Source organism: Paramisgurnus dabryanus, chromosome 12 (assembly GCF_030506205.2).
Source record: "Paramisgurnus dabryanus chromosome 12, PD_genome_1.1, whole genome shotgun sequence".
NCBI lineage: Eukaryota > Metazoa > Chordata > Actinopteri > Cypriniformes > Cobitidae > Paramisgurnus > Paramisgurnus dabryanus.
The window spans coordinates 1,780,720-1,807,700 of record NC_133348.1 but is presented as its reverse complement, the minus strand read 5'-3'; the positions used below and the strand labels follow the sequence as shown (position 1 = coordinate 1,807,700).

Here is a 26,981-nt window from a genome sequence, read left to right as displayed (position 1 = left end):
GGCACGGGGAGTTTTGACCTCTTTTCTCTTTGTTGCATGATGTGGATGTGCGCAGGGGTTAGTGGGACACATTCTGCAGCTGCCTGATCTGAACAGAGGGGCATTTTTCTGTAAACTCCACCTCTTCAAGGTGCAGTTTGAGGTTAAAGAAGAGCTATGTTAAATAAATCAGACTTAAAATTCACGTTTCTTTTGCTTTCGCCATTGTTGCTCCACTTGTAGAGAGGCATCAGAGTGGCACGCATGGGATTATGGGAATTGTAGTTCGCGCGTCCCTCCACTCACTTCATTTGGCCGGGAAAAAAATACACGTTTTACCGAATCATGTGACCACGGTTGTACCAGGAAAATTTAATTCCACAATACCAAGAAATTTATAATATCGTTACATGCCTAGTGGTTATATTAACCTGCATTAACTAAATTCTGCAGATTATATTTTCTGAATGTTATTCATTCATAATATGACCATTAATATTAAACATTAAACTAGTAGTAGTTCTTTACATTTTTTTATACACAGAGCTAAAATTCATTGCATTTTCTGTTCTCTCTTGGTTGATATCGGCCATTTGAAGATTTTTTTGCATTATTTGTGATGAGCATATTTCCTGCCTTTCAATATATAAAATCTATTTAAGTTTATACATCAGTTCTTTTAAAATTTTTGCCAAATTAAATGTTTACATTGACTTCAATTATCGCCATTGAGGATTGTGAAACAGCTGACGGTTTTCAGCTGTCTGTCTTCTGTCTGTCTTTGTGTCAATCCCAAACACACTTGTGCCAGTGGGGGTGTAACAGGTGAGAGTCAGTCAACAGCAAACAAACTTTCCTTTCATGAGACTGTTAACAGCACAATATTCCCACACCTGTCAGATGCCTCGGAGAGGGCTCATAAAACTTTTGAGGACAGAGGCATCGATTGACAGAGTATTTATTAGTACATGATGAAATTTTTTTTGTTATTAACATTTATGCATTTGGCAGATGCTTTCATACAAAGTGACTTTAAGGTATACATTTTTGCATCACTTTGTGTACTTTCTAAAAAACGAACCCAAAAACTATGACACATACACTCTTCATAAGATTGCAATTACACATTTTTATATTTGTGACCCTGTCTGTAAAATCAAAGTTCAAGTCTTGTTCAGAGTAATGATGAGATGAATAGGAGTTGTAATTTGCGACAGACTTAAGAGTCATGCCGGAAATAAGAAGATAAGTTTCCCATCAGTCCCACCCGTCGTTTGATTAATCTATTTGCTCTTTCGCAAGGACTTCTGGTTTGGTAAAGTGTGTGAAGCCTGCAGTGGTGCGGGCTTCGCCAAAGACCGCATCAAGGGTGCTAAGGGGGCGCTGATGAGCAAACTTCGAAACGTTAAACAAATGACAGCTAGAACACACCCTACGGACTCGTAGACAAAGCATGCACACGCAATTTTAGTCAACGTGAAGTTTGCCATTTGAGACAGGGCCTTTTATTAATCTATGACAAATAAAAGTATTGATTTCTTTCGAAAAACATAATTTTTTTATTGTTTTCAAACTTCGCAGTGGTGCAATTGTTAGTTATTTTTCCTCAGGGGATTGCCTAGGACACTGCAGTTCCCACATGGCAGCACATTAATAAACATTCTGCTAAGTTTCATTGAGGCCTTCAGCCTGACAGAGTTCTGCTGTCAGAATATTAACCAGCCCTCCCACTCCTCCTCCCAAAAGTCTTCTCTTCCCTTTTTATCCCCCTACATCCCACCGGCCACGTGTTATAAGGGTCTCTGGAGGGTTTCCGTGGCGTGCGGCCAGAGCTGGAGTGAATATGCAAAGAATTTCTTCTCCCTTCTGTGTTTTTTTTATTTGAACAATGTTCTTGTCCACAAGGGAATGTGGTGCTTGATTTGACGCAGAGGAAGGGATATATGTCCAGCTCAGAGCATTTCTTTTTTAATAAATAATGATTTAAGGTGAATGAGAAAGGGTTGCACTCATTCTAACCAGGAGTGCAAGTATTGAAGTTAGGGATGCGATGATAAATGCCGATATACACTTATAATACCTAACCGATAACCACTCTGAATGGCACAGATGATATTACACACAGCTATTTAATGTACTTCAGCTTGTGATCAGTAAGTCAAAACAAGAGCTTTTCATTTAATATGTATCTCCATTTCACCCAAAATGTCACTTCCGCCCTTTTGGTAATCACCCCTCGATATAAAGTTATCACAACTTTGCTTGTTTATTAAGATGTATTTAAAGGCAAGGGTGCATGATTTTTGAAAAACACTTTGGAAAAGGGAGTCGGGCCGAGTACCAAACACTTGTAGCCAATAAGCAGTAAGGAGCGTGTTTACTAACCAACATCATTGCCTGGGTTGCGTATGTGTGGGCCGGGTCTATCAAAAGAAGGTCCAGATTCTATTGGTGTAGGGGCGTGTTTGTTTAGGTAATTTCAAACGTCAACATTGGCTTTGAGAGATCATGCACCCCTCCTTTAACAGTCTGAAACCAGAGTCACAACTGCTGTGTGAATGCAGTCAATGAATGTGAATTATGACTTTATATCACACGTTGAGATCACGATGTGAAAAAATGCAATTACTCGCATGAAGAAACTTAAGAAGCATATTGAGTTAAGATTGTTTGTCGTATGTAAAGCGATCAGATTTCCATTTCCAGTAACACATTCAGAATTAAAACCTTTTAAGGAGCATATGTTAGAGTCGATCAATTGTTTTAAAATCAATTACACTCTTCAGAGAGTCAGAGAACCGACAGCAATGTGAATGTGTTTATGTTCCTCTAAGGATTTTTTCTTTTTGGATGGCTTGAAAATGCTTAAGCTGTAGTCCTCCTAACCCCCCTCCTCATGCTGACTTTTTGGCTGGCTGGAGAGTCTGGGCTGACTGTAGGAGTCTTGCCGTGCACAGCATGATTAACTACAGCTTGCCCATTAAAGTCTCAGTGTTGTTGAATGGTTGGATACAGTACTTTTTTTGCTCTGAAATGCCCTGCAAAGTGTACTTGATATAATAGCCCAAGCATGAAGGTGAAGTACATTTCCTAGTAGTGTAGTTTTATCTTTGGTCAAATGATCCCATGCATGGCTGAATATAAATGAGGTGAATCAGCATTTTTAAGGCAGCCTTGTATCTACAGGTAGCTTTCTAAGCCGTGATTCACAACATTTATATAAACAAAGATTTAGGTGTAACACTATAATGTAGTGTACTTGATTTAACCAAATACAATTCTGTCATTATGTACTCACCCAGCCGGTGCCATTCCAAACCGGTATGACTTCCTTGTCTACTCAAGAGCACAAAAGATCATTTAATAAATATCCGAATTCAAGGCTAGTATTGCTTACTTTAACAACTGAAAGTATCAGCAACCAAGCATGTCTGCTCACTGATCATACCTTTACATCAACGCTTTTATTCATAGGGGCTTACACTATACATTTTATCAATTTGTATGTTCCTTGGGATTAAACCCATGGCCTTTTGTGCTGCTAACGTAACACTCTACCAGTTGCACATACCTCACTGATCATACTACCTCAAACAATTTGGGTAAAAAAAAGACTGAGGTCACATGGCTCAAGCTGGATTTCATTTGTTATTAAGATCCTGAAGCCAGTTGGCCTGCAGAAAAGACAAATGCTGTAGGATCAAGTAGCATTATTGTCAAAATGAGCTTTAGATGCGAATCTATATTCTTCATGTTCCCTGAAGTTCTTTCGTTAAGTTACTTGTTTAGTTTCCCTTGACCTTTTGAACACTTGGCATCAAACATGATGTTTTTTTAACTTCCTAATGCTGCATTCACACCAGCCGCGGTAGAGGCGTCAAGCACGAATTATGTCAATGTTGATCAATTTAATGACCCGTTGATGCGCGGATGTCTCGCGGCGTGAATGAGCCGTTTTGCGCGAGACGTAGATGCGATTCCGCCTCATTCGCGCGAATGGGTTGAGTTGAAAATTCTGAAATTTGGCGGGACTTAGGAGGTTAAAGGTATAATTAATCCAAAAATGAAAATTCTGTTATCATTTACTCATCCGCATGTTGTGTTAAACCTTAAATCTGTTGAACACAAAGATATTTTGCTAAATGATGGTAAGCACACAGTTGACGGTACCCATTGACTTTCATAGAAGGAAAAACAAATACTATCTAAGTCAAGGGGTTCCGTCAGCTCTTAGTCAAGCTCTAATTAAAGGGATAGATTATCCAAAAATAAAAATCCTGTTATCAGAGACCACATGTGTCAGCACAGAGTTGATGGTCCCCATTGACTTCTATAGTATTTGTTTTTCCTGCTAATGTGTATCAACTGTCTGCTTACCATCATTTATCAAAATATCTTCTTTTGTTTTCAACAGAAGAAATAAATTCATACAGGTTTTAACAACTTTACATAATTACACAATTTAAGTTTTTGGGTAAACTGTCTCTCAAAATCAAAGAAAGGAGAAAGTGGCCATTAAACTGATATACTCCTAATTCAAACTAGTATATTGTTTACGTCCTTGAATTTGTCCTAAAACCTCAAAAGCTAAAAAGACCGATCAGTTTTTTTTATCTCAGTTGCTTTTTAGTTTTCTGCATGGTTGCTGTGCGGTGCTCTGTGCTGAGCATCAGACCTCGGGCCCCATGACTGATAGTCTGAAGAGATGGAAAGTATGCAGTTATGTTTTTTTCTTTGGAGAAACTTCAGCTCATGAAGTCCGGCCGCTCGGAGTTCCAGCTGTAAGTGGAACATCAGATCTCCGTCTCCAGAGTTATTTGTTATGAGTAAAAAATGGAGCGCTGGGGGTTAAAGTGGCTTAAAGGGGGGCATGACTCATCAGACGCCGATTGCCATGTTTGGTGTAAGAGAGGCTCTGGTTCAACTCCATGTGGACTTCATTACCTCAGAAAAAGCAGAAGATAGACTCCTGAGTCAGATGGGTTGTTCAGAAGTATTAACTAGAACATTATTTTAGATTTCTTTATTTAGGTAGATGTATTTTAGTTCTAGTTGTAGCTTCCAGATTCTTGTGGTGTTCTTTAGCTCATCTGTGTAGAGCAGTGTGTTAGCATTTTGGGAAGCGGATCCCCAGGGTACACTCATACTGCTTAAATGTAACCTTGAATGCATTATAAGTCACTTTGGATAGCATCTGCCAGATGTGTAAATGCGCAATGTGAAATATTACAGTCTTACGTCCCAGTGCTGTTTTTGGTGTCTCTTATACAGTCATATACAAGGACTGGGGCTCACTGTTATATTTTCAAAGTAAGATTTAGTGGATTATGGTCTGATTTTTTTTGGTCCATGATGCCATCCAAGCTTCTGTGTTGCTATGATGACATCTCATACGTTTTACTTTTTTGTCTTTTCATAGTTTTGATTTTATTTGTTTGGACAAGCTGAATTCTTTGTAGTCTTTTCAGTAGATGGCCTGTTTCTTCTGTTGACCAATGATGTACACTCTTTAGTCCAAAACAACTATTTGACATTTAAATGTATGCATTTATACACTGTTAAAAAAAGTTGGTTTAACTTAAAAAGGTAATGCCATGTTTACATTAGAGCATTTGTGTTTTAAAACCGCATTTTAAAATGAAAACGATCCTCGTTTAAACTGGCATTTTAAAAAGAATCTTCATCCACACTATACACCACCATAAACGCATGAAACATGACCAATCACATAACTGGGCGTGCGCATAAAAGTGTAAAATAACTTATTACTCTAATAATAGCTTACCTTTGTGCGTTTGCAGCCCAGGGGTGTGCGATATTGACAGAAACTCATACATGGGTCCTTTGCTGGCAACTAGTGCTGGGCGATAATTCGATAACGATAATTTTACCGATATAAACTTTTTCGATAAAACGATAAGGGCAGTTCGATAAGGGATCGATAATGTTTACGCACTGTGCGTAATGTTGCACGAGCACTTTCGGATGCGGCACGCGCTCTTGGTTTACAATCACAGTGTCATTTAGACTTGAAGGAGTGGAAGATGAGGCAAGTTATTCATTTATTAGTAGAGACCTATGATTTTCGCGATGCGGATAACGCGGACGGAATCACGAAATCCAAATGCGCGGAAACATTTTCTTGTGTGTAATGTTGGACGCGCAAACAGGGTTCGTCAAACACAGCAGACACAATAGGTGCAGTATACTGTACTTTCATTCAGCGTCCGCCTTGCGTCCGCACAGCTTTAAAAGTATATTTACAGGACATTCACAAATTCAGGAAACTGAGGAAAAGCAGCAGATCCACCACTGCAGTGAATATAGTGTTTGCGTATGTGCGCTCCCACAGCAACGTGACACTCTTGACATCCATTTATCAGCGTGTATAGCTCGTATATGTATAACACACGCGTGATCACTGAACTAAGTTTTCTTTCTTGTTTAAGTGAACATAAACAGCTGTTACTCAGTATATTGAAACTTAAAGCAGTCTGTCTTGGGTCTTAAAGTGACAGTAGTCTGCTGCTTTTGTGTCAGAAATGTGTTGATTTCAAATAGATTTACATTTAATAAAGATGCATTAAAACAAGATTTTAGTATTTGTATTTGTCATGTTCTGAATAAAAAGTAGTTTAAAACCATTATTAACTGTCTGTTTTTTACCATTTTCATTCAGGAGCAAAAATCTGCCTTTAAATTTGACAGGAGTAAAGATTTGTTATTTATCATGATAATTATCGATATCGACTGATATGGAAAACATTTTCTCGATAATTTTTTGGGTCATATCGCCCAGCCCTACTGGCAACTATAACAGACACTATTTTTTACCTATAAAAATGTGTTTGGGAAAGTCTTATACTGTTCTGTCTCCCCCCTACAACATATTAATATGATTAATAGGTTAATTTTGATTTTATAACTAAACAGAAAGGTCTTTATGATTTAAAAAGAAAGCATTCAAGTGAACAGTACTAAACAGTAGCGAACTTGAAGCAAAAATAAATTTTAGCAAATGCAAACTTCAATCAAACATAGTAAGAGGTGAAGTATTAATTTAGCCTACCAGAAATGCTTATTGCATTAATTTTTATAATTGTGCGAGGTCCGTGCACGTCCTCCGCTAGCAACACAGAAATAGCTAAAAGCAAGCGCCTAAGAGCATTATATATTAATGACTTTGAGTTTATTGTTTTTATTAATATATATATTCACAAAACTTATCAACAAAACATCGATTCAAATTAAGAGACAAATTATCTGAAACGAAATTCATTTTAAAGTAGCAAACAAAACTTACATTAAACTGGAAAATATTGTCTGACCCATTACAATTCTCCCTTCATATTGGCCTTTACAACGCCTATATGGCATTTAAAATTACAGTCTATCTTTCGTAAGCTAACTAAATTTAAACAAAACATAAACACTTATACTCTTCTAGCTCCCCCCTACAACATATTAATATGATTAATAGGTTAATTTTGATTTTATAACTAAACAGAAAGGTCTTTATGATTTAAAAAGAAAGCATTCAAGTGAACAGTACTGAACAGTAGCGAACTTGAAGCAAAACTAAATTTCAGCAAATTCAAACTTCAATCAAACATAGTTAGAGGTGAAGTATTGCTTTAGCCTACCAGAAATGCTTATTGCATTAATTTTTAAAAGTGTGCGAGGTCCGTGCACGTAGTCCGCTAGCAACACAGAAATATCTAAAAGCGCAAGCACCTAAACGAGCATTATATTAATGACGTTGAGTTTATTGTTTTTATTAATTTATATTCACAAAACTTATCAACAAAACATCGATTAAAATTAAGAGACAAATTATCTGAAACGAAATTCATTTTAAAGTAGCAAACAAAACTTACATTAAACTGGAAAATAATGTCTGACCCATTACAATTCTCCCTTCATATTGGCCTTTGCAACGCCTATATGGCGTTTAAAATTACAGTCTATCTTTCGTAAGCTAACTAAATTTAAACAAAACATAAACACATTAAACCCAACAATACTCAAACATTCATATAAAACAGACATTATCTATAAGGATACATGTCAAACCAATCCGATATAGCGTTTATAATAGCTGGTTGGTAGATGTTTACTATTTTTGGCAAAACCTCCGTAACAAACCAACATTTACATGAATAAAATAATTTTTACTTTGAAAATGATGCACTGTCACGTTAACATCAGCTGTTCGTTTACATAAGACTCCGTCTACGTTCATTTACACTCAGAGCAACGTCTTTTTTCTCAAACTAAAACAGGGTCTTCAGCGTTTGCGAACGAATCCGTTTATGAGGGTCGAAAACGGTGATGTAGTGTAGATGAAAGGCGTAAACGTAGCAAAAGTAACGCGTTTTAAAGGATAAACGCATTAATGTAAACACAGCCTAAGTTACCTGGTTGCCTTAAAGTGTGGAGTTATTTCAACTTAAAAATATAAGTTGACACTTTTTTTAAGTTGATGGAATTCAAAATTTTAAGGCAACCAGATAACTTGATTATTTTAAAGTTGTAACAACAAATCTTTTTTTACATTTTGAAAACAACGTACAGTGCATTACATTTAGACATATGTGGGATTTGATTTCACAGCATTTGTGCTGTTATCACAATGCTCTAAAAATTGAGCAACCAGAGCATTCAAAAGTGATCAAAAATTTTTTTTTTGCATTCAAGTCTGTACATATCCAATGAAAACTGTAAAAAAAAGATTTGCTGGTTTAACTTATAGTATTAAATAAAAAATATACCTAAATAATATTTTTCTTAAATTCATGTATGTATGTATGTATGTATGTATGTATGTATGTATGTATTTATATATACATAATATATAAACAGAGCACACACACACACACACATATTATGCAAACACAAACTTTTATTTTGTATATGATTAATCACGATTAATCTTTTGACTTTTTTGAATCAACTAATATTTTTAACTAAAATGAAGGCAACCAGGTAACTTAATTTTTTAAGTTGATACAACAAATCTTTTTTACAGTGTATGTAAAAGTGGAGTGTTTGTGGTGTGTTTGATATCTACAAGGTTGTGTACGGTCTATCTTCTGTTAAGTGTACTATCCTGTTGACTGGTTTTAGATGTTTTCTCTTGGGGAGTAATCCTGCGGATGCTCTTATTTACAATGTTAAAGAATTGACTTAACGCTATCAGTGAGATGTATCAGTTGTGTGGTCAAGAACAATCAATATGCTGGTGTGTACTGGATCAATGGATATTGAGCCCTGAGTTAATTGGATGAGCAAGGTCAACCCAATAGACAGAAGCCATTATGACAAAACACGGTTCTTCATGGCCCTTTTCAAGGGTCTTTTGGGGTATTTATAAGTCTACATAAACAATGGTTTGTTTAGTCACACAAGGAAGCACATCGATTTTATCTCTTTTCAGAATCTTCATGGACTATTGAGCTTTCTGACACCTGTCTCTTTCAATCTAGTTGTACGGCTTTCACTAAAGTGTTTCGAGTCTGTTTACATGACAATAGTGTACTGTGTCATGTTCTCAAACTTTAAACTTCAATTGGGGTCGGGCTTAACACCAACATTTAACATTTGGTATAACTTCTGTTAGATTGATCAGTACTGAAATTGTGCTAACCATCAACTTGAAACACCAAGTATTTGGACTCAGCCGAGTTCGTTTCTAATTTTGGTTGTACTAGTAATAATTATAAACAAGCGAGTAACTGTCCTCTCAGTTACTGGCGAAAGGCGAATGACTGCTTCAATCCCATTGGTATTCCCTCCCAAAGTCACTCATCATTTGCATAAAGTTGGACTTTCCTCAACTTTGTTGCATAGCTGGACACACCCACTTCTTGACACCAGCGGTCACTGTAGCTCGAGTCGCCAGAAGTCGACGAGCTTTCTTTGAAATGAACGAGATTGTGGCGCTTTCCATTGCTAGTCACTGGTGGTGTGCATGCAGCTTTAGGCCTTGTTTCACCACTTTTCTCTCCTGTCCGAACATTTTCTACATGATATTAAAAGATTTAGGGATTATGGTCTCAGAGTCAATGAAGCGGTAGATCCAGCTTTTGCTTGTCGAAAGCTGCCGCCAAGCTGGGTGACAGCTCCGAGGTCAGCCTGGGTTTTTTGTTGACCGGGTCAGGACAACTACAACTTTGAAAAATTACCCATGTTGATCCCCATTCTTTATCCAAAGGGTACCGGTGCCTCAAGTTTTTACAATGTTAATGGGAAATGTGGCTGATTTAAGTTTGTGGGTCTGCTGAAGGGATTGTAGAAGGGTCTAATTGAAAGGTATGTAGTGAATATGCTGTGTAGCAAACTGGATGACATGGAAGACAAAGTGCACTTGAAAGCTTTTGATTACTTGGCTCTTACAGAAATCAGAATGCTGATGGTCAGAGATCGCAGTTGTATCTCCTGAGAAGCTGGACATTTTTCTCACTAGTCAGCATTTTGCCAACAGCTAGACAGAAGTTTGGCAACTGCTGTCTGTTCTTTCCTCGGCACATTAGAAATACTGTCTGGTAGTTTTCATGGCTTAGGTTCAGAAATAGGGTTCGGTTAGATTTTTTCGGCAGTAAAAGTCACTCGTGTTGTTTGATTGTCAGATTCGTAGCAATGGTTGTATTCAGTGAGACATGTTTGGCAACATTTACAATTACAAAGAAGAAAAACTGCATTTCGCAACATGCTTTACCTCCAAGTTGTTTTGGCAAAAACACTCCTGGCTGCAAAATTGTCATTTTGAAAATTCATATCGAACTTTGACAGATTCACAATCTATTTGATTTATCATATCGCTCCTTTGGTATCAACCCTCTTTTCCAGCATCTGGTGGCTACCATGGGATTTCTCCCAGGCTTCACTTGATTCACAAAAACCTTGAACTGTTCCAGACCAGAAGTGGTGAAACTGGTTTGGCTGTCCTTCTGAATATTTTGACTAAAGCCCACATAGTGTGGGAAAGGCAACGTTTTGTATTCTGATCTCCCAAGTCCAGCAGGCCCATCTCTTCAGGGGACGAACAGGGCCAAGTCACCATAGAGACCCGTTCAACAAATGAAACGGGATGAAAGGTTAGCTGGAGTGAGATTCAGGGCTGTCTGTATTTTAAAAGATCTTCTTAATAGTGGCCCTCTGTTTGAATTTTTGCTGTCAGACTTGCAGTTTGGTTTCGTTTTCTTTCAAGGATAAAATTTCACCGCAGTGCCTCTCTCCATGGTTACTTTAGAAAAGTCTCCACTGACCGAAGGACTAACTCCTTGCCTGCCAGTTCCATTACTGTATGGAAGTTGCTAACCAGAGTGGAAATAGACTTTACAAGTTGAGGGTCAAAGTCTTTAACCTCTTTTTTTATCAGCACTTGGGACATTTGAGAGCAGATGTGACTGTAAGGTTGATGGCGAGGTAAATAAAGAACTCAGAAGGTCTTTAAACTTGATCTATTAATGATGAAGGAAAAGGAGTCGCTGGTTCAAACGTAAACTGTAATTTGCATACCTGAAACTTCCATCCATTTTTACTCTCACGTCATTCTTAACCTGTATGCTACTAATTATTTCCAAGAAACACAAAAGGTGACATTTAAGAAATTGTTATAGTTCTTGCTATGCAACAACAGTTTATAGTTACCAGGCATTATGTTTTACATTTATTAATTTGGCGGAAACTTTTATCCAAAGTGTCTTTTAAAGGTGTACATTTTATTAGGATGTGCAAATCGAACCCATGACGTTTTGCCAACACAATCCTCTGGTTGCCTTCGCTGACAACTTGATTCTGTTTTGACATCTGGATATTGACTACGTTCTATAGACGTTTCATCGGACGCACATGCAGTGACGCGATTACGCATCTGGTCGGAACTTTACTTCCAGATTCTGTTTTCGTTAAATGGTCTGACTAGTTGCTAAACTTAACTCTTGAAAAAATACCTCGTTGAAAATAACAAATGTTTTGCTTTCCTAGGTAATCTATGTGTTGTTTATTTACTTTAAAAGGACTTTGTTATTATTTATTCTTAGCGGAGTTTACCGGAAGTTACATGTTGACCACGAAAGCCGCTTGTTTATGTTGTTACTGCTGAAATCGTCTATAAAACGTATAGAGTTTTTGTTCAACCTAGCATTGAGTCAAAAAGAAACGAACCCAATTTAACCTATACTAGGTAAACTAATATTGCAGGGTTTTTTTTTTTACTTTTTTTTTTTTGAGTCAAATATAAACGTTTCCCAGGTTAATTTAAACCAATAAGTTGGGTTCGTCCCTTTTTGACCCAACGCTGGGTTTTTCTCTTTTTGACCCAACGTTGGGTTAAAAATAACCCACCACCATGTAGTTATTGTCAACTCAGCACTGGGTCAAAAATGGACAAACCCAACCTGCTGGATTGCAATTTAACCAATTTAACCCATTGTTGGGTCAAATTCATATATATATATATATATTTTATTAACTTACCAAGCGACTGGATTTGTCCCTTTTTGACTCAACGCTAGATTAAAAATTACCCAGCTTTTTTTAGAGTATAAACTCTTAAAAATGCTTGGTTAGTTTTAGGTGCTGGATATCGATTTAGCTGTTCCAGATCGATTCAATTTTAGGGCTGTGACGGTGGCAAATTTTTACCACCGCGGTGGAACCATCAACAACAACCGCCGGTGTTGCGGTGGTGGGGTCCATTTGGGGGTTAGGGTGGTTTAAATGGTGAAAGAAAATAAAGTTTCACTAAATGCGCTTCCTGATGCGCGCGACTTTAACCTGGTAAAATTTTTATTTCACAATAAAAGACAAACGTGATGTGTATGTATCACTGTCACTGGAGACCAAAAGAAACTAAAGCAGACGCACAACACAGTGACATGGCTAAACTCCAACGTGCTGAGTTATGCTAAAATCCACCAGTTTAGTGGAAACGCCATGGTAATGTAGCGGAGATTTGTGTATTAACATAAAACAATGTTATAAATTTGTATCTTAGGCTTTAAATTACTGTACAACTTTTGTTATTATTATTTCACGTGTAAAAAAAACTGCAATTTTTACTTATTATTTTGTTTAATCATTCACCTGATATGTGACGTCACACAACCGCCGGTGGCACTTCACCACTGCGGTGGCATTGCACCACCGCGGTGGTCATGACAACCGTCCCACCCCTATTCAATTTCAATTTAGAAGCTATCAAATCGATTCGATTTTCGAATAAAAAGAAACACTATTGTCATCGTCTTGCTTGCGAAATCTAAAATGCTTCCATACCTCTTACTTTTTAGGTAAAGGTGGCATCAACTTCGATGAAGCACCTAAAACCGCCATTTTAAGCATCCAATGAACGAATGACAGGCTCGCCTCTCGCTCCTTGGTAACCTTGCGCAAGGAAAAAAAGATGGTGACATCTAGTGAAGAAGACTAGTAATTTGATTGACGTTAATCTTACGTTCAATGTGTGCAGAAAAATATATATATATATATATATATATAAAAAATCGATTCTGCTCTTTGAGAATCGATTTTGAATCGACCACGTAAAAAACACATGATTAATCGAAAAATCGAACCAGGGTTGGGTCAAAACGGGACGAACTCAACCCGTTGGGTTGTAATTTAGCCTGTGCTGGGTTGTTTTAACACAAAATGCTTGTTTTAAACTCATTGTTGGCTAGGTTTATCCCTATTTGACCCAATGCTTGGAGGAAAATAACCCAGCATTTTTAGTGTGTACATGTGAGCTTCAGTAGAGAGGATAATGTGGGAATAATGTCTTCATTTTTTGTTTGTTTTGAACCGTCATTGTACAACAAAAGCTGTGTTTATGGAAAAATTTGGTTTGGATTGACATGAGGATGAGTAAATAATGATTGTTCTATAAAATATTCCTTAGATGGCTTTCCTATGAAAACGCAGACAGTATTTTGCATTAAGCACCATTCACAGGAACACTGTGCTACAGGAACATATGCCAAAGTTACAAGTCATTGTACTGTACAGCATATCATTTGATTTACCAGCCAGTAAATGAACTGTCAGTGCTCCACTGCCCCAGTTGGGAAACGAATGAGATATGTGAGACCAGAGGAAGAAAAAATTTAAGTGAGCTCATATCATGATGCCCTTCAGTCAGCAGGTTTATTTTGGGCCGAGGGGATTTTTTTTAGGGGGCTGCCTAGTCAGCCCGATTTAGTCTTGAGGGAGGGGTCCTATCAGACGAAAATCTTGCCGGCTTTGTCTCTGCGTCTCACAGACCCGTCAAGAGGTTTGAAGGCTTACAGGACGCTTCAGACTCCAAAGGCGCTGGAGAGTCTGAAGAAGAACAGGAGATCCTCACTGGTGGAGATTTACAACACGCAGCGATGACGCATGACGTGTGAGTATGAAAGCGGTGTGAAGTGGAGGAATTCTTGTGTGTAAATGCTAGATATTTCGCTTTCACAAGCAGATGGAGGAGTAATTGAACTCTATGCCTTTCTGGATAGCTAATCTCTGTGTTCCCTGAAGTCAGGGTAAAAATAGGACACGGTTAACCGTACCCTTTGGCTTCTGTTGCTTGGGTTATAAACTTAAAAGGGCCTAAGCTAGTCAATATTAGATGTTACTTGAACCAGCTTGTGATAAAATTAGTTTTAATGGATAGCCTAAGGCACAAAATAAAGAGTAAGTGCACCAAAGTAACAGTAGCTCATAATGCTTGAAACTGTAGTACATTGTTTGGTGTTTAATAACGTATAGTCGTTGAAAACCGCACTAAACTTGACCCATGATAGTTTCTCACTAGGTATCATGAGTGATATGTTTGTATTTTATATCACAGGTGTGTAATGAGTCAGTAGATTGTAAATGGCATTGTGCTGTCTCACACAACGCCTGGGTTTCAGCTGTCTGGGTTTTGATGTTTGGCTGAACCGCACTTGCGTGTTTAACAATAATGTGCTTGCTTGTATCTTTAACAGATGCTGTGTGATGTGGCTGTTTTCCTTTCAGTATAAATTAGCTTAGTGGTGAAGTTGGTGTATTTTTTCTTGTCTATTCTGAATCTATTTAGAATTACAATTTATTACGATTAGGTCTTTGGGAACCATTTTCTTGCTACTTTTTCATTTTCCTTTACAGCTGCTTTAAAATGATGCGTTGTAAAAAGCGCTATACAAAAGAAACCAATTTGATTTTTACTTGTTTTCCATGTCTGTATTTGACAGTCGCCTGTGTTAAAGTGGTTTCTGTAAGACGAGTCTCGCAAGTCTTACGCTTTAGAGATGCCAAAACAATGAGGTCATTCCCCAAACCATTTGCCTGCTGTTTATTTTAGGAACACTATCACAAAAGTATGTTTGGTTAATCTTTTAGACTTCTATAGTTTTAGATTTCTATAGTCTTTACATCTTGGACATCACAAATCTTCACAAATCTATAGGCCTGCAGCATCATGCACTTATTTTAGAATTAGTTTGTTCATAAGAATCTTTTTAGAAAAGTTTTATTATGATATTTGTTAGTTTTATTGATGATGAGAGAAGTGTTTTGCATTGTCGCTACATAAGAATGTTCATATTCAGGTGAAGGTTTTAGATAGAAATGATAATCGCTTAAAGCTAGAAGTAAAGCTCAGTTTTTACACATATGCACGGGACGGACCGATCACAGTGTTTGTAGCCCAGAAGAGGCATTGCATTTTGTCACAATGCACATGCGTCGAACATCTGTGTACACATACGAGTAAAATAAACTATGCTTTGCAACAAGGTGTGTTCAACCGTGAGCGAATGTTCGCGTACACACAAAAAATATCCTAATTTTCCAGCTCCCATACCGTTTTGGAATCCATTCAGCTGATCTCAGAGTCTGGTGGTACCACTTTTAGCATAGCTTAGCATAATCCATTGAATCTGATTAGAACATTAGCATCGCGCTAAAACAAAGATATTTTTCCTATTTAAAACTTGACTCTTTTGTAGTTGCATTGTGTATTAAGATGGACAGAAAATTTAAAGTTAAAAATCCTGACTAGTTTTTTTTTGCGCTGGTGTAAGCTGTTAGAAAATCCGTCCCATAGCATTTTATGCTAAAACAGAATGTAATGGACAATATATCAAAGTTCATAAAGTCTTATCTTTAGTTTATATCAATAATAAAACATTTAACTTTTGGAATTTTAATAATATTTATTACTCTATTCTGCTGGCTTTTGATTTGCTATTTTTGACAAATAATTGTATTACTTATTCTACACATCACGTTATTTTTGCAATTTTAAATGATCATAAAAATATGTAATAAACATAATTTAAATACATAACATATTTATTTAAATATTGACAAAATAATATAAATATTTTTGTTGTCATTTATTTCTAAAATGTCTGCGCTCGCATATTGTGATCTGATGCATTCTGTTTTTGGTAGATTCGTTTCTGACTTTGTGATTATTGTTATATAACATAATTTATTATATATATTTTAACAATAGTTCACATGCAAAATCTGTTGGTTAATAATGCACTGAAATGAATGTCATCATTTTCTAAGTGGACTTTGAGTGATTGCTGAATAAAGTGATGTGGTGTGCTTGTGTATTTGGGATGTTGATGCTCTGCAGGGATGTGTGTGTGTGTGTGTGTGTGTGTGTGTGCGTTACAGTAGATCATCCGTATTGCCTTTCTATAATCCAATCCCACTCTGCCCCTCGGCATAGCTGACGTCCCAGCTTGATCATGTGAAATACTACCTCAGTTAACATCTCAACTCATGACCCATCATATTATTATAAAGATGCTGATGCTGTGAACCACACACATAAACCTTCTGCGTGTTTGAGGGGAAAACTGGTGAAATAGTTCGTTGCTGCACTGCCTCTATCCATTTGTTATTTCAAGGATGTTTTGTGGTACTGATCCTAGGATTTTTCTGCTTGTCTGATTCTGAGCAGGCAGAGGAAACGGAGACCCTGTGGCCGTCTGTTGTCTATTTTGCACTTTTGAAGAGCAGAGGCTTTGTTTTATGATTTATTTAAACAATATCTTTGTTTTTAATATTGTAGCTTTATATTTTCAATGACGCTTTTGTTGACTGATCACGAAAGATTGCATTCCTCCATTGCCTGTAAGTGTTGATTTTTGTTTGAGTCATTAACAAAAATTCTTGAGTAAGTTGTTTATTTATAATTAGTTAATAATAATAATTAGTTACATTTATATAGCGCTTTTCCAGTGCTCAAAGCGCTGTACATATGAATGGGGGAATCTCCTCAACCACCACCAATGTGCAGCATCCACCTGGATGATGCGACGGCAGCCATATTGCGCCAGAACGCCCACCACACACCAGCTTATTAGTGGAGAGGAGACCAAGTGATATAGCCAATTAGTATGAGGGATGATTAGTAGGCCAATGGGCAAGTTTAAAGGGCGGATAAGTTGAATACTCCACCTGGGATGATTCAAGGTCTTTTGACTGCTTTTAATGTGTGTTCACAAAAATGTAAGTGTGAAATAACCACAAAGAAATCACTTAGCCTTACACCTTTTTTATTGCTGTTGTTTTAAGTTTTATTCATTCTTGATACCTAACATTAAGTGGTTTATGCTTTACATGTGACATTGAGATGGTTTAAGTGTTGCGTGATATCCTGTTTGGAGCCAGACACTAGCAGTCAGTCAGTCTGTCTATCACCTGTCACATGTATAAGAATATAGCAGCATACTGGGGTTGTTGCTAGGGGCAAAATAGAGTGCTTGCATGCATAAAGGTAAAGCTATTTTCATGCTTTTGGACTGAGCATTTGATGCATTTACTAAAGAATCCAAATTGAATTGTTGTGTATGATGAGCTCCTATGCAAAAAAAAAATGCCACCTCCGTCAAAAATGTAGTGTATTTTCATCTGACAAAACCCCATATGGTGACTTACGTTTCTGTTAAGATGGTATTAAATAATGTGTCAAAAGACAAGCCCGGGCTGTCACTGTGATCTTTGTGACACCACCTGCAAAGGCATGAATCCTGGCAGTGCCAGGCTTCCTAGGGGATGTATAAACAGAGGTGTTGTTTGTATACTCCCATACACCATGTGTTCTACTGATGCGGGCCCCGAGGTTTCACACTCTCAGCTTGACCCGACTGTACCGCCCACTGATGGGAACCTGGTGCTCCTAGGTGGCTCAACTAATGCCTGAAAAATTTGGAATGATGCACGCCAACTTCAGTCTCTGTGAGATTCGTATGGCCTGTGTTTGTTTTCGGTACAGTAGCATAGTAGCGTAGTGCTTTTAGATCCAGAGTAGCTAAATGATTCATAATTGCTATCTAATGTGAGAGTTTGTTGCGACTGTGGTTGCTCGCAAGTTTTCTGGAGTGTGATAACACTCAGATACTGAAGATGGTGTTTGTTCAGAATTTACTAATGAAAAATGGAGCGAACTTAAAATCAAGCACAATAATTTGTCAAATTTGAAGTAGGGCTGCATAACGATTAATCGCGATTAATCGTTTGCAGAATAAAAGTTTTTGTTTACATCATATATGTGTGTGTACTGTGTATAATAATTATGTATAAATAAATATACACACATGCATGTATAATTTTAAGAAAAAATATTTATAGATTAAATATTTATATATAATATAAATTATATATAAATATAAAAATTTATATACACATGTAAATACGCCTTAAATACTTACATGCAAGTGTATTTATTTATGCATAATTATCATACACAGTACACACGCATATATGACGTAAAACAAAAACTTTTATTCTGCAAACGATTAATCGCGATTAATCGTTATGCAGCCCTAATTTGAAGGATGGTGCACAGAAAGTAGGCCCCAGGTTTTTCTATTCGTAATGTAGTTGAGTCTGGGGCAAGTTGTCACACTTTTGTACTCTAGGGATTTTGTACTCTACTATTCAAATCTTACCCTGGAGGGCCAGAGCACTGCAGAGTTTAGCTCCAACCCTGATCAAACACACCTGAGCAAGCTAATCAAGGTTTTCATGATCACTAGAAAATAACAGGTGGGTAAGTTTGATTAGGGTTGGAGCTAAATTCTGTAGTGCTCGGCCCTCCAGGGTAAGATTTGAATAGCCGTGCTCTAGGGGGTCAAGGGTCTTTAACATAGGGTCCTTGGGGGTACATGGTTGTGTTACCAGTGGTTCTCCAAATATTGTTTGAATTCAAAATAATTTTTGGGCAAAATAAAATTAGGCATCAAACAAAAATGCATAATAGACTAATAATAAAATTTAAACTTAAAATAAAAAAGCATGTTAAAATGTTATGTATTATGACAAACATTTTTTTTTTATATCCTTAATGTAACCACCATATAACAAAGTATTAAAAATCCAGATTTAGAAGGTGTCCAGCATCAGAATTTTAAAAAAGCCCTTAAAGCCAATTAAATTTTTTTGCACTAATAAGATTAAGGTCTGAACTAACCATTATTTTTAGAGGATTTAAAAATATTTCCTATATAATTATTTACATTTTTTAGATTATCATTATCAAAAATTATCATTACCGCAACATGATATTACTTTAAATATATGCATTTACAAACTCATGTTTCAGTAATGAGAACTAAAAAGTTACTACTACAAACAAAATTTTAGCTTTTATCTGGTGAGAAAAATAAGAGCTGTTTACCTGGTAGCCATCTTAAGTGTCACAGTCAATTATGTCCCTTCAAACAATGTTTTTTTGAAAATGTTAGTTCCTTGAGGGCTTAAACAATGATTGAAAATTGTTGCGGAGGATGAGAAAATTGGTCTTGGACACATTTATATTCCTTATTATTGTCTCTACATTTACCAATGACCACCAAACACCACATGTTTCTTTACTGTAAATGTTTATCGTATAACATGCACTGAAGATTTTTATTTTTTAGATTTTTTAATTATAAATATTTCCATGTTAAAGAACCCAAATCCAGTCATTGACGCGTTGCGTTAATGAAAATGTTCCCCTTAAATGTGGAAAAAACAACAAAATTGGTTCGTATGATCTAATTTGAAATCATGTGAAAAATAGTAAAGCAAAATGGCTGGTTAGGCTTTTTTAGGCTTTAAACAATAAACAAATTATGGGACGCAAGCAAAACATAAAACATCAAATGTTAAAGGTAATGTACAAAAATATAAAACCTTTAGTTGAGAGAGCTATAGGGCCTGTGAAAACTAACCCATAACCCAAGTCTTCTTCTGTATAATTTTGCAGCACCAAAGCAAATAATCAAAATTGTATTGATTCCTCTTGCTGTCAGCTCACCCCATCAGTGACTGATTTGGTTAGGTCCTTGACCGGTGGTGCCCTCATCAGCGCCTGAGTGATTTATTGCTGAGTTTACAGACTGCAAGATTAGTGTGTGACTGTGCATCATGATCGGCGTCTGCACGGTGAACCCCACCCTCTAAAACACAAGGCCCTTATCCTGCACCTGACCTGTCACTCATACCCATCTGTTCCTGTGGAGACAGGCCAGACAATCGCAAACCCCAGGATCTAGTCGAGCTCATCCACCAAACCACATGATCCCACAGTGCATCTGTCGATTTTTCCTCAGTTTTATTTTACTGATTAAGGATCATTCTTTAAAAATCCGATTGAATTACTATCTTCAGCTCAGTGGCACTGTTTTATGTCTCACGTTGAGCTGTTTCCATTGGGGAATGAAGTAGCGCACAGCAATTTTGTCAAGATTGATTGCGGATTTTAATGGTCCAAAGCAATTGGTAAAAAGTGAAAAGTAGCACCGAGGGAAAATCCATTCGCCGATGCATTGCATTTCTATCTATAGTGAGGTCGGATCGATCCATGATTGTAATTTTAAATTATATCATAATTTTGTATAGAAAAAGCGTTTGCAGAACAAATCATTACGGATAAATGCACAGCAGACGTGCACATACACCGTATAGACAAAACATAGTCTACAGAAAAGCCTGAGAAGTTTATTTTGCATCTTAAATATTTTTTTTGTAATTTATTGGCTTATTTTATTTTTTGTGTGTGGCTTAACCCTTTGGTTGCATCCGACGACATTAACATTAGGGCATTCCTCTTCAATAAGAGAGATACAAAGCTGTATTGCTTCATTGTAAATTACCCTTAAAAATTTACTATGATTTAATGACTATGCATTAATTTTTTTTATTTATTATGTTTAATCTGATTTTAAAAACTTCAAACCACATCTAGATGAACTTTGTAAAATTATTTTTTACCTCAGACATGAAAACAGCCCTTAAGGAAATTATCCATAGTTTTACTACAGTAACCTGCGTTTAACTATGACATTAAAAACGCATTATTATAACGTTACCGTTATTTCGTTATAGTAACCATACTTTGACTACGATATTTGTAGTATTGTAGGCTAATGATAATGGTATTCAGTCTACCAAAAATAAATGTTTACACTTGTACTATAATAAATTGCTTAATGTAGTGTCATCTCGTGTCTAGCTCGTGCAAGAATCATGGAAAAAGGGCTTTGTCGTGTTAATTTAAACCAATGCAAAAACCAAAGCAACCAGTTTCATTTAATCATTTAGACTTTGGTGTAAACAGCGCCTTTAATGTATTGTCTGTCAGTTATTGAATCAATTATTTCATATAGTGTTCTGCGTGTTATTCGATTGAATGTTTACCACAAATGACTAGCTACACATGCAGCTTCAAAACAAAGCCAGTGAAGATAAATCATCTTTAAAGCAAGAGCTGCGTGAGCTGAGAGAGCGAGAGGAGGTGTGGATATACACGATAGGGTGAGAGAGGGAGAACGAGAGCGGGAATAAAGGCTGCTCAGTTGAGCGGCATTAACACGGCGTAGTGATTTCATCTTCCCGCACGTGATCTTCTCACAGCCGCTGAGCCGCGAGCGCTCAAATGCCTGTTGCCAGGTTACCGTCCAGCACTGTGAATCGCGGGTTCGCGCATGGCATGGAGAAGCGCCGCTAACTCGCGCCCGTCTCTGAATAATGAATAACCGATGCGTTCAGAGCCGACGCTACGCGATGAATAGGCGAGCGTGATCGGAACAGAGTCCGCAGCGTTGTCGCTGGATGCCGGGGGGAGCCATGCAGCTCCAGTCCGCAGCGCAGTGCAAGGTGTCCGGCTTCATACTGAATGAAAGATGCGCCCTGTCTTCAAAGATGGAAGTCCACCGGTACGTACGCACAGGATCCTATTCTGGATGTGTAAAGCAACTGTTGAATATTGCAATAACAACATATTTATCGGTGCATATTTAATGTAGCTGACATTGCAATAATGAAGGCTGAGACTTGACATGTTTTAGATTCACATATTAATTTGTGCATCATCGTTGGCTGTCTACGTTTAGGATTATGGCTTTAATAAAGCAGTTGTGCTTTAAGTGTGTTTTTTATATTTACAGTTTTATTTGCACTAACAGCTCTCTGTGGAATGGATGAAAGCTGCACAAATTGGCCTATAAAACCAGCTACGTTTGTGTACTGCAAATTCACCCATCAAACGTTGATGGGTAGTTTAGTTTTCCCCCTTGCATAAATGTTTCCTTACAGACCAAGTTAATTTTTGTCCTATTTTGACTGAGATCCTCATCCTATATCTTCTCCCAACTAACAATCATTGGCATTGTGTCTTTTAAATGTTTTGAAATGCTTTAAAATGGTCTTTGGGGACCTGTTGTTTCCCCAGGAATAGGGTGTTTACATCATCCTGCCACTCACAGCCACAACTGATCACTTCTCACGTTTTTTTTAATGGGAACCTCCATGCATGCAAAACCCAGTGGAGGGTTATGTGGTGTGAGAATGTCAATGCAGCGGATGCATTCATAAAATGCTTGATGGAGGAAAAACAGGCTGCGTTCAGCACTCACCTGTGCCACTTTCTTGACACCCAAACAGCTTGTAAAAACAGCAAATTGCATTGGCTTGTGTAAACACAGCGTGACTGTCACACCTGCTTTTTTAAATGCTTTAGGTCACGGGTGTTGCTAGTTTAATCTGGAATGGGTAAGCTCTTTGGCAAATATTGCTGTGCTTTTACAATAAACCAGTAGCGCTGGTCCTGTTTTATGAGTTTGGGACCTTTAGGTTTTAAAGCTTCTTAAATAACCTAACGCTGTTTTGTTTTGACAACACTCCATTTAGTTTAAATGCATACGGGGTAGTTTTTTTTAGATCTGACATCTGTTCAAGTGTTTATTTTTCCACCGTTTTTTCCATTTATCCATCACAACATTTGTGCATTATTCACTAGGATTAATGGCTAGCCTGTATGTTTGTTTACATTGTTAGGTCAACCTTTTTTATTCTAATAATTTATTACAACTCTTTTCAAACAGTAAGACAGTAGCAGTAAGTTTATTTTCTCTTAATTATACACATTATGGAAGTATTGTAAACCGTTAGCTTTAGGAAGTTATTCTTCCTGCTATTACATTCCCATTTTTGTATTATAGTTTAGCTTTTTTTTAGCCATTAAGATGATTTTAATGGTATGGTATATTTTTAAGGCATAGTTGTTTTTGCATCTTAACTATTTTTATGTAATTTTTTTGCTTATTATTTTTTGTGTGTGCGTGGCTTAACCCCTTGGTTGCATCAGACGACATAAACATTAGGGCATTCCTGTTCAATAAGAGAGATACAAAGCTGTAGTAGCATTGTAAATTACCCTTAAAAATTGATTATGATTTAATGATATATTTTTTTTATTATGTATAATGCATACGTGAGGTTGTGCTTTTTTTTTTAACTCTGCGAACATTTTACACGTAGGTTGCGCATTCACCTGCAGCAAAATGTAGTTTGTAGCCCAGGAGATGCATTGCATTTCATGCGTCGAATGTGTTTTTTTTCTACATGTACGAGTCATATAAACTATATTTTGCAAGGCTGTGCATTTGACTGCGCACGTACGTTCGTGTACACATAAAAACAGACTATACTACAGGCTTTAGCCTACAAGATAAAAGTCCCAATTATAAATCTATGAGCCCTCTGCTCATATTGGCCTCTGTCCATTTTAAGCATGTTCTTGTCCGCTTGCCAGTGGCTTAAAAGCAGACTCGTCTCACTAAGCTGCCCATACTGAGGATGTCATCACCAGGCTGTTTATGCAGTGTTGATGTCTCCCATTGTCCTCCAAAGCATGGCATGAATGAATCCGTACCGGCATCCACCAGAACGAGGGTTCTGCGTGACTCATGGTTTGTCAGTTGAGTGTATTTTTAAGCTGGTTTTTGCTGTGTTTGTGGAGGAGGTGAGGTGCTGGCAGCTCAGGGAATCCATATCGGCTGTGGAAGGAAGCGGTTGATGCTGATTGCTGCAATGACGGGCATTACGATAGTAAGGATGCCAAGGTTTAACGACGAGCGGGTATTCGTGCATTCGTGTCTGTTCAGTATTTTGTCTTTGCATACATGTGTATCTCAAATAATTTCATCAGATCCAGCCGAAGGTTGGATAGACTTTCACAGATTTCTTAGCAGTTTGTATACGATGCATTTAGAGGCATTCATGCGTTCGGAGGGAGTGTACTGGGAGACAAAAGGCGAGCAAAAGAGAAGCCCGAATGTCTTTTTATCGCCTTCATACAGAATCTTTTTCCCAGTATTATGTAGGAGCTACGCATAAAACCCACCCACGTACACAGTGTTGCTAAGGTGATGGCTTTAATTCCTCAGCCTATAAAAAGACCAAAAGAGAGCAAAAAACCAAAAGAAGAGATTGTGACTTATGAGAACGTCTCTCACGGAGCTGGTACACGATCACTACCGAGTCTAAAGCCTTTTGAGTGGCAGAGATTTACGATGCAAGCAAATTTTGGTAATATCTGTGCCTGCTCATATCGTAGATGTTTTTTTGGTGAGGCTTTAAGATGTGACATGGACAGTTCTGTTGGATACGTGATGAAAAATATCCATTTCAAAATGGAGGAAATTGATATAAAAGCTTAATCTGTTAATGAGCTGTTATAGTAAAGCATTTTCTGAATCAATTTACATTCAAGAGAAATGGCATACTGTTATTTTGTGCTAGTACATTTCAACATTTTATAAAAGTTTGCAGATTAAATGAAACTATTGTCTGCAGATTATATTTTATGATATGATAATTATATGATATGATTCATAAAACACATTTCAATAAAGTTCTGTGTTAGATTTGATTAAAATTAGCATCTGGGAAATAAACATGTTCGCGACACCCAAAAATATTCATAATAACAGCAACGCTAAGAAATTTCTCACCTACGCCGGCTGTTTAAAGCTGTTTTGTATAACAGTAACACTTTTATAATTAAATCCCAGTAATCATTCTGTTTTTGGTGAAATCAGTCATTATCCATGATCAGGGCTGGTTAATGATCTCTGTATGCCGATGTTACCCTGTGAGACGTTTTGCATCTCACAGTGGGAGTCAGAGCCTATTTCCAGCTTTCCGCAACACCTCCACCATGCCACGGACCCCCGGGCTTCCTGCTAGCAGTCAGTTCTCAGCCTGAGCCATCTCTGTTACACGAGCGCAGGTTTAAAATAGCTCCTGTCTGCTCTCACACATGCACCTGTGGCTAGTTCAGTAGGTAAGAAATGGCGGAAGGGTTATTTTAAGAGTATGTAGCCCTAAAAGGGAATTTTTGTAATCTTTTAACAAGATATGTTTAGACCTCTGGAAGAAAACCTTCCTAAAAATTAAAGTTCTAAATATGGTCTTTGCTGGCCTGTGTGGTTTCATAAAAAAGGTTTTTCTGATTGTTAAAGCGATACTTTAGCAAATTATCCCATGATGTACTCGCCATCAAGCAATCCGAGTTACGCATGTCATCATTTTCAGACTAACACATTTGAAGTTATTTTAGTAAATGTCCTTGGTTTTTCAAGCTTATAATGGGAGAAAACAGGAATTGAGGAACAACTTTTGACTTTGAAACCCAAAAAAGTGCATTCATCCTTCACAGAAGTAATCCACACGGCTCCAAGAGGTTGGAGTCCAAGATGATGTCATTACTGGAAGCTAGTTATTATGGTTTATAAAGTTAAAATATAGATATTTTTCTTGCAATATCCCATTAATTACCCGTAAAATACCTTTATTAACCCATTGGAGGCGTGTGGATTACTTCTGTGAATGATGGAAATTGTAGCAACTCATCTCTTGTCAAAATAAATAATAGTAAGTTGACATGGCTTTTAAATCTGAGTTGATTCAACAAAAAATTTAAGGCAGCAAAGATTTTTTACAGTGTACTTTTAAGGTACCAGTATGTACATTTAATGGCTCTTTTCTATTGCATAGTACCCCACGATTTGTGTTGGGTCATCTTACTTTTGGGTTCTTTTCCAATGGGTGCAGTAGGTAATACCCGCCTCTTTTTTTAGTACCACCTCAGTTGGGGTTCCAAGCACCCGAGCTGATACCAAAATGTGACGTGAAAGCAATGTTGATCACTGATTGGTCTGAGAGAATCGTCTCTACCAGCGTCATCATTATAATGTAAAAGATTACCTTTACCTTCGTGCCAGCTTGCGCAAACATGTTGTCATCTGTGCTTTGCTGTAAATTCCCAAACTCCCTTTTTGTGATAAAAACATTCACAGGTTGAGAATCAGGAACACCATAACAGTCTTTTCAAGACTTGCAGTTTGTGGCGGCACATTTGCAACGCGCACATCCGCATTATGTTTAAATGCAACTTAAATGAGGCTCAGCGGAGCGCGTCGACTGACGCCACAGGTGTTTGTACAGAAACTATCATGTGAGACCAAGGTAGTGATAAACGCAATGTGCAAACATCTATTTATGGTGGTCAATTTTAATTTTGTGGCAGACTGAGTAATAAATGACTGTATGGGAATGTACAACAACGTTTTCACTTGTATGATGTCACAGCAGTAGGCAGCGCAAATATAACGACACGCCTATAATCCCTCCCACTTCGAAGTGTTACTAAACTCAATGGAAAAGCTAACCAAGCCAAAATCAGGTGA

At 37.4% G+C, this 26,981-nt stretch overlaps 1 protein-coding gene across 8 annotated transcripts in view; it reads left to right on the top strand.

The window, feature by feature from the left end:
• enah (ENAH actin regulator) overlaps positions 1–26,981 on the top strand; it is a 121,653-nt gene that overhangs the window by 12,607 nt on the left and 82,065 nt on the right. For 6 of the 8 annotated variants that reach the window (XM_065256109.2, XM_065256112.2, XM_065256113.2 and 3 more), the window contains exon 2: positions 14,243–14,365. The exons of 1 other annotated variant lie outside the window; for it this stretch is intronic. In XM_065256109.2, the coding sequence (XP_065112181.2) occupies positions 14,243–14,365 (123 nt within the window). Of the gene's footprint in view, positions 1–14,242; positions 14,366–21,834; positions 22,167–26,981 lie in introns of those variants that run through there. One more of the 8 variants, XM_073816335.1, reaches the window with a different exon arrangement.